Raw genomic sequence first — 9,444 nt, forward strand, 5'->3', positions numbered from 1 at the left:
AGTCAACATTTAGTTAAAAGGAGCCAAATGCAAGCTAAAAGCAGTAAAAAGGGTAGCTAAAGGCTAAAAATAACAAAAGGCAAACTAAAGTAGCAAAACCACAGCTAAAAGCAAAAATTTCTAAAATAGAAACTTTAAACATTTCAAAAGACTTGCTAAAAAAACTAATTAGAAAACACTAAACGTTAAAGCATCAAAAGGCTAGCTAARAGTTAAATGTWGCTAAAGACCTGCAAAAAGTAACAAAAGGCAAACTAAATTCGCTAAACTCTAGCTAAAAGCAAAAATGAGCAACGGGAGCTAAATGTGTCAAAAGCCTAGCTAAAGAACACTAAAAGTTCAAAGTAGCAAAATAATAGCTAAGAGCTAAATATAGCTAAAGATCATAAAACAGTAACAAGAAGACTGGCACAAATCTATAAATAGAAAMGTAAAAGCTTAAATTTTCAGCTAAAAGTAGTAAAATGCTAACRAAAACAGCAAGAGTAGCTAAAATCTCAAAGTAACAAAAGGCTAACTAAAAATATCAGAAGGGTGGCTAAAAATGAAAAGTAGGTAACTTGAAGAATAAAGTACCAAAACACTAAAAGCCAAAAGTAGCAGAACAGAAGRTAAAATTTAAAAGTATCAAAAGGTTAGCTAAAAGCAKCAAATATAAACAAAAACAACAAATATGATGAAGCTGTTTTCAAAGAGAACARCGCTTTTAAAAGAACTGAAGAAATCTCAGTGTATTTCCATGAGGAAAGAATTTGTCAATAAAGTTAACTATTTTGGAAAGTTAAAAGTAACAATTATTGTTTTTGAGCATTTATTTTCCCTTTTTCTTCCCATATCAGCTCTGGAGGATGAGTTGGACTTTGCCCTCGGGAAACAAACCCCTGCCTTTCTCAGGAAATGCGTCTGCTACATTCGCAAGATCTCCAACTTCGACCGCTTCGCCAAAATCCCCGACATGGCCCGCTACATGGACACGGTGGTCAGCGGCGATCGCGTCATGCGCAACCAGGAAGCCTACGAGCGCCTGCTGAAAGTGCGGGATGAGTTCATCCCCACGATCGTGGCAGCCTCCAACCTGCGCGTCTACTCGTCCGTCACACACTGCGACATGAAGCTGGGCTACTCGCAGGAAGTGGAGAGTCACTACGTGGAAGGGCTGTGCAAGCAGTTCTACGAGGACATGGTGGACATCATCCAGGCCACGGTTCAGCAGAACTTCGACACAGAGACCGACCCGCTGTACGACGAGCTCCTACAGCACCTGTCCCTGTGTAAGAGCTACGCAGCGCTCTATAAGTACAAGGCTGAGTCTCTGGATTTTGTGCAGGAGTATGTCATGCCGTCTAAGGGGAGCAGGATGTGCCCTCTGGTGGTGTTCGGAGGACCCTGCACCGGAAAGACGCTGCTGCTGTCTGAGGTGGCCAAACAGGTGAGACGAACTAGAAAGGATGTTTTGACTTCCTCCTTTTGTGTCATCGTCATCCTGCTTTCTCTTCGGCTCCCACGATTTGTTCACGGCTGTCTGTCTGATCCCAGCATGTGTCCATCTTTGGGCGGCAGAGTGTGTGCGTGTGTGTGGGGGGTGGGGGGTTGGGGGGTGTTTGCAACTGTTCTCACAAACGCTCGCTTGACCATCTGTGTGCCTGCAAAGAGGCTGGTCATGACCACGTGTCTTTTCCTTTCCCAAAAAGCTACAAGTCTCTGCACATTTGCACAAATTTTAGATTTTACTAGACAGTGGTGTGTTAGGATTTAAAAGGTTGAGAGCTTTGTGTGTGTATATATATATATATATATACTTGTAAGGCCCATTTTTCCAAAACACACTACCTTATGAGGACTAACGGTGTCCCGATACCAGCATTTTTACAAGTATGCGTATTTACAGTATATAAGATGCTCCAGTACAAATATTGNTATATATATATGTGTCTTTGTATTTGTTACCTTGTAAGGCCCATTTTTCCAAAACACACTACCTTATGAGAACTAACGGTGTCCCAATACCAGCATTTTTACAAGTATGCATATTTATATAAGATGCTCCAGTACAAATATTGATATTGATGATGATAACTATACACCACTGAATGTGTTGCTGTTTGTCAGTTCCGTGTTTAAAAAATACACAAGTTGAAAGAAACTATAATTTCTCATTTTTATTTATTTTAAAATTTTGCAACAGTATATGGAGTAAAACAAAACCCTTGACTTTCACAAAGTTTACAGTGTGCATACATACAAGTTACAAAGTATGTATGCGGAAGTTGGCCAACTTAGTTTTGTAGTTTTTTGCAACTACTTGCAAGTATTCACTGTTTTTAATAAAAAATCAGACATTACTTCATGATGACCGGCCTGATATGAAGTACCAGTTCTGTCTCTTTGACTACATAAAAACTGCACCAAGCAGTCCTGTAAACAGAGAGTATTTCCAAATGATCCACTGCTGACATTCATGTACCAAAGACGGTACATTCTTGGTACTTGTTAAAAGAAAAATATATATATTCTGGCACATCTCAAAAAAAATCCATGTGAATGCCAAGACGAAAGGTATGCAATCATATCAGGTGAAAAAACCAAAATATATTATTTTCTCAAACTGCAATATTTTACGTTTTATAAATCCGCTGCTGTCAAACCTTTGTCGCAGTTTGAGCCAGAAAGCCAAAAAGCTTTCTAAAACATATTTAAATTGAGAATCCTCCGCAGACAGAATTAGCTTTTCACTCTTTTTCTTTCGCCCTCCCTCAAACACACTCAAAGCTTAAAGTGGAACAGGAGTCATCAGTGTTGCCCTAAAAGTGTCAGATAGCATTAGAATGCCTCCTGAAATCTCAGCTGGGCTTTTTAATGAATTCATGAATGAAATTATGAGATCACTGAAGTCTCAATAATACGGTACTTCTCATCCGTAGAATACACATCAGTTAAAAAAATGAACTCAGTTTTTTGTTCTAAGGTGGTGAGAACATAAAAAAATTGAATTAATCAATTTCGCTTCAAATTAAAACCTTAGCATTCCTTAAAGGGCTGCAATAGATTTAAACTAAGATAATTTTGTGTKSAGAGATTACAGTCGGAGCCTTTTTGGTTAAMTCCTGAAAATAAGTTGTTTTTCATGCAATATTGCTAAATCTTGTGCAATCTATTTGCACCTGGAGTATATGTGTTGTAAAATATTCTAATGCCTGGTTCACACGGCAAGATTTTAAAATTGTTGGCTGATTTTCGAAGAGTAATAGAGCCCCCACATGAAGATAAAAAAATCTTATATAACAGGTTTGGTCCTACATACTGTACAACACACCACACATGAACATATTTCATGCGCAAACATTCAGATGTCAGACAGGAAATCTTGCAATATCAGATGTGAGTTCAAAGTAAATAAACAGCAGATGAGGAAGAAACAACAGTAATAGTTTGTGGACTTTCTTTAAAAGAGAATAAACAAAACAAAAAGACATCCACCGCACTTTCTGGTGCACCATGGTAGTTGTYTTGTCTTCTGTATTTTGGATTATCATCCATATTTCCGTGACCTCGCTTTCTGATTGGCTGCACATCACATTCAACAGGCTGTGAGCTCGTTTGTCCTCAGGGAACACCRYTTACTGGGATATCAGGCCGAAACAATCCAAAATGTTGAAAATCCACAATTTGAGATCAGAGTGGTCCCGACTTACTTCCGAGCTGACTAGATCACTCTKACCACACACAGTAGGAATATCTCATAAGATTATCTTCAGAGTCATCACGCTAATTGGGACATCATTAAGAAAGTCGGAAGGGCAAATTGTGCCAAAWTTTGGCACAATTGCTGTGTGAACCAGGAATGAGCTACTATCACAGCAAATATTAGCTCAATATCTGTACAGTTGACTTATTGATAACTGATTTTGTGTTTGGCAGCCATCTTGAATTGGATAAGACATGGGCAAACACATTGTCCGACTTTTGTCCTATTGCTAGAGTTACAGTTTGAATGTGGTTATGACAGAAAAAAATAAATAAATACTTAACCATTAAATATAACGTCCTTTACCACTCATAAAGTCATATGGATTTAAAAATGTCTTAAACATTATTCTCATGTTGTAACTTTATCTTCTCAATGCTGCTTATTTTTCCAGGCCTATACATGGCTTCAGAAAGAGATGGGTCCTGAAACTGATCCAGTGGTCATCGTTCGGTTTATCGGCTCCAGCCAGCCCTCCACAGACCTACGAACTCTACTCCAGAGCATCTGTGAACAGATTGCAATAAACTACCGCTGCCTGATTCACTTTTTGCCTRACAAGATTCAGGAGATGAAAGAACTCCTTATTAACCTTCTTGGTGAATCTTCATTCCATAGGCCTTTGGTCATCGTCCTGGATGCCTTAGAGCAGCTTTCAGATGCAGATGAAGCTCGCAAGCTGTGGTGGCTCCCCATACATCTTCCTCGCACTGTCCGCATTGTCGTTTCGACGCTGCCTAATAAGCATGGCATCTTGCAGAAACTCCGCCACCTCATCCACGATGAGAGGTACTACGTGGAGCTAATTCAGAGGGACCGAAAAGTCTGCAGCCAAATGTTAAAACAGCAGTTGCTTGGGGTTAAGAGGAAGGTAACCTCAGGCCAACAGATTTATGTCAACGAGGCACTCGCCAAGTGTACGTTGCCAATGTTTGTCAACCTCATCTATAGAGAAGTAGTTCATTGGCGGTCTCACAAGGACGTGGATGATAAATCTCTTTGCTCTACAGTGCATGAGAGCATAGAGCATCTATTCTACTCTGTGGAAAACAAGCTGGGCCAGCGATTTGTCTTTAGAGCATTAGGATATATCACTATGGCCAAGGCTGGGCTAACAGAAGTTGAACTAGAAGACATCCTGTCCCTTGACAACATAGTTCTCGGGGATGTCATTGTGGCCAGTTACCTCAAAAACCCCTTGAGGATCTCCTATGATTTAGTTGCTAAGCTTAGAGAGGAGCTGGAGGGCTATCTAGTGGAACGACAGGTGCGAAACGTCACACTGATGGTCTGGGCCAACAGGCATCTACACCTCATCGCCCAGAAGCTGTATCTTAGCAATGAAGAGGATGTGCATCAGATGCACAGCCTCCTGGCTGAGTACTTTTTGGGTGCATGGGCAGGAGGCAGGAAGAAGATCTTCACTTACGATAACAACCATTTCACTTCCTTGAACATTTCACATCACAAAAACCCTCATCATCAACAGTCCCATGAGAAAACCTCCTCAGATAAATACTCATATGACAGACAGACCCCCGAGCAGCCTTGGGTGTTCCAGTGCAACCTTCTGGAGCCTGACATTTTCTTTGTCAATCACAGAAAGATGACGGAGCTGGTGTACCACCTTACCAGGAGTGGACGCACGGATGACCTCATGTTTGGTGTCATCATGAACTTCAGCTGGCTATACACAATGATCAAGATTGGCCAGTTTGATAAGGCTTTAACAGACATTGATCTAGCTTACAGTTGCAGTCAAGAAAAAGAGCTAAAGTTTCTGGCCACTACTCTTCGTAGCATAAAGGTTAAAGTACTAAAAAACCCTGCATCGCTCTCTGCAGAACTTCAGCAAAGGCTTTTGCCAGTTGTCACCTCCCTACCAAGACTAAGACACCTCCTTCTGGAGTGTGACAAAGATGGCCCAAAATACTGCTCTATAGTGCCTCTCCACTCCTCTATGGATGTCACTTACAGTCCAGAAAGGCTTCCTCTTTCCTCCAGCTACATGCAAATTGTAGAGATTTTGCCCACTCTAGCCCCAAACATAGTTCTAGTAGCTTTAGAAGATGGATCTATCAGCACTTGGGATGTAGAGAGCAGGCAGCTCTTAAGACAGATTGACACAGCCAGGTCTGTTGTGCTGGGGATAAGGCTAACCACTGATGAGAAGTATCTGGTTGTTGCCACAACCAAAAATACCCTGCTCATTTATGATAATCACAAGTCTTGCCTTTTATCAGAGGTTGAAGTGAAGGGGTCAAAGAACAGTGGCGTCACTGGGGGAGTCGCTTTTATCAACGGTTTTACTCTTTCTACCCATCATGCTTTGGCTTGGCTTGAGGCTAGTAAAGACGTTAGCATCATTGATCTTGTGTATGGCTGGCCTCTTTACCAGTTTCATTGCTGGTATGAGGTGACTTGCGTCCAATGTTCACCAGATGGATTGTATGCCTTCTGTGGCCAGTACCTCAACACAACATCTATCTTTCATCTAGGAAATGGAGAGAAGTTGGCTACTGTAACATCTGAGTTTTCTGGGGGGTTTGTGAAGTCCATCCTTGTTCTGGACACCCTTAATCAAATGGTAATGATCGACAATGAAGGCAGTTTGTCAGTATGGAACACCAAAGAGGTTACCAACCCCAAGCTCATGGAGGACTATGATTGTCGAGGGGATGAGAGCGAAGTAGTGGGTATTGAGTTATCCGAAGATCAGCGTTCTATTCTTATTTGCAAGGTCTGGAGTATTGAGGTGCTTGACACAAAGCTCTGGAAAATGGCAGAGAAATTCAAAGCCAAACGTAGCGAGCGCTTTGTTGCTGCTGTTCTCTCCAAAAATGGTCAAAGCATCGTGGCCTCCATGGAGAACACGTCCTCCATTTTTGTCTGGAGGAGGGACAGTGGACAGTGCATGGCTAGCCTGATAGAAATCTCAGGGGCTATCGTTAAACTCATCAAATCAGCCCACCACAACTTGCTCCTTTCTGTTGCCAGCAGTGGAGTTCTGTCTGTTTGGGACATTGATATAATCACCGCCATGTCAAACATTGACAAAACAGGCAAGAAAATTCAGACATTGCAACTAACAGGCAGAGAGGACTATGTGTTTACCATGGATGGCTCTGAAGCTGTCCACAAGTGGAACTTTAGCACTGGCTTCATTGAGACAGTCTTCAAACAYGAGAGCATAGTGGAGAATTGTGTCCTGACCTCCTCAGGGGATCTCATGGTGACTTCAGACGACAAGTCTAGTCAGTACATTTGGCAAACCAACACTGGAGAAAACATCTTCCGCATCAATGGACAGAGAATATCACAGTTGCTGATCACCCACAACGACCAGTTTGTGGTGTCCCTCTGTGAGCAGAATGCCTCCAGGGTCTGGAGACTTGCTACTGGGCACAAAGTGTGTAACATTTTGGTCACACTCCAGAATGCACTGATCACCACAGCTAACACTTTTCTAGTGGGAACATCTAAGAATAAACTTCTTGCTGTCAGCCTATGGTCAGGCAGCGTATCAAAAAAATTTGTCTGTGATGATGGCATCACCATTGTCAACTTCAAGCTCATTCCTGACTGCCCTGACTGCGTAGTCTTCATCACGTCCACAGAGACCGTCTTCATCTGGAGCGTAGCAGATGAGTCTGTATGCAGGCGAGTCCAGCTGCCAACCAACTTCCTGAAAAATCTTGAGGACTTTCAGATCTCACCCAACGGGAAATTGGGAATAGTCTCCAAAGGTGATGAGAACATTAATGTTCTGGATCTTCATAGCGGAAAGCTGAGGCTTGTCCATGCAGCAGGCATAATCTGGCGTCAAAAATTATCAAGAGATGGACGTTATCTCGTCTATGTTTGCTTTCGGAACTGCGATGAGGACGACGATGCAGGCGTAGTGTCCAATCTGATCGTGATGCGCCTCGCAGATGGCAAGAGCATCGGCACATGTTCGCTATACAAGACTCCCACCTTCCTATCACTCTCTCAGCGAGCACTAAACATCATCATAGGCTTTGAGGATGGCAGCATTGGTACATACACAGTTGTGGACCGTGTGGACGCTGCCCTCAAGATCAAGATAGCCACATCCAACAGCCGACAGATTGTCAACAATGCCTCACAGAAAGTACGCCCCAAATGTGGCAATCATTCCTATAAGACTGTGGCCGACTGCACCTGGAGGGAGTCGACGGAAGTCTTCTCAAGAGACAGCCCCGTCAATGTGTCGGATTCCGGAGAGGGAGAGTCAACGACACCTACAAAGAAGACTGAATTGGTGCAGTGAAGTATGGAGGACAGGTGGAGTTAAGGAAAACAAAGGGGGAACAAGTGACAAAGTTTAGAATCTCTAGGGAATCGCAGTTGATTCTTGTTTACAGCCACGTGATTCAGCTGCAGATGTCAGCCCTGTGGGTAGTTAAAGGGCCGACGATTTAACGCTGCACTCAAACGATAGATTACTTACTTCCACTTTATTAGATTTACTCATAATGACTGTTCAACAACAAAAAATTAAAAGCATTAGTTTGTTTAAAAATGTGTAACATTTTACTTTGCCATTTTGTGTCTTTTTGCATTTGAAGAACAAAATTATCAAAAATGTCTTAGTCAAACATTTTCAAAGCCAGTCTGGTGGCCTTAGCCACTTTCATGATCTTATTTTCATTGTATATGTTAAGCCATAATGTTGTTAAGAGTATATTTACATTTGTATCAACATCAGGTGGTACTGTACAAAAAGGAAGAACTATGAACAAAAGTATGTACAGTCTCATTTTGGCTGCTGCAATTTGTGCAACTCCTTAAAGACGTTTTGTTGTGCTTAATGCAATCAAAGTGAGTGCCTGGAATTTAAAATGTTCTTCATGTGCAGATTACAAAGTTTATGAAAATGCAGGGACTTATAAACACAGTATACGCACCGTTGCTTTCTAAGATCGAGTCAACATCTGGAGAGATCCATGGCGTTGTTCTAAATAACGGTTACTGTATTTTTTCTCTGAACAGTTTACATAGATTTGATGTGAATTTCTCTGCAGTTCCATCAGTTTTGTGTGCAGGTCGTTTTTAAGGGGAACACCACTATTGAGCATACAGTGTAGCATAGCACCATACACATTAACGCCTTAACCTGTGTACTTGCTTTAGGTTCTGAAGAGTTTTACGTGTTCCAGAATAAAAAAGGACAGAGTGAGTTTTCCTAAAATAATCTGGCCAACATATTTAGAAGATTATTCATTAAATGGAAGCACTTTATGGGTGGTTTGTGAGAAATTGTTGAAGTATTTTTAGATAAAGTATAAACTGATGAAAATTATTTAGCTTTTCTTTTTAAAAATATATATTTGGTCTGCCAATTGAAACAATTACATTTGCAGGCAATTTTGAAATGCTACAATCTCCCAAAAAATATTTGGTTTGATTAAGTAAACCATTAAGTTGTTATTTAAATAGAAAACTCAGTAAGGGATCATTTTTTTATTTTATGTGACTAAACAAAGTCAGGGAAATGACAAGGAACATGATAATTTAAAAATATATAAACCCTGTGGCTGTATCACCCTAAAACAGAAATGCAAATATGAGGGTAAAAATTGTAGCTGTAGCAAAAGAAAAAGAAAAAGTTTTGATAACATCTGAGCACAGATTGAAAGCAGATGTTGAAAACAATAAACCCTTTCTGCAATTATTAA

General features: G+C 41.1%; 1 protein-coding gene across 1 annotated transcript in view; it reads left to right on the forward strand.

Annotated features, from left to right (window-relative positions):
• Window positions 1-9,444, forward strand: part of nwd2 (NACHT and WD repeat domain containing 2) — a gene marked incomplete in the record, with an annotated part of 63,516 nt that extends 54,072 nt beyond the window's left edge. The window contains 2 exon segments of the mRNA XM_014018389.1: window positions 840-1,429; window positions 4,140-9,444. Coding sequence (XP_013873843.1) covers window positions 840-1,429; window positions 4,140-8,036 — 4,487 coding nt within the window.

The sequence above is a fragment of the Austrofundulus limnaeus genome, unplaced genomic scaffold (genome assembly GCF_001266775.1).
Source record: "Austrofundulus limnaeus strain Quisiro unplaced genomic scaffold, Austrofundulus_limnaeus-1.0 Scaffold191, whole genome shotgun sequence".
Classification (NCBI taxonomy): Eukaryota; Metazoa; Chordata; class Actinopteri; order Cyprinodontiformes; family Rivulidae; genus Austrofundulus; species Austrofundulus limnaeus.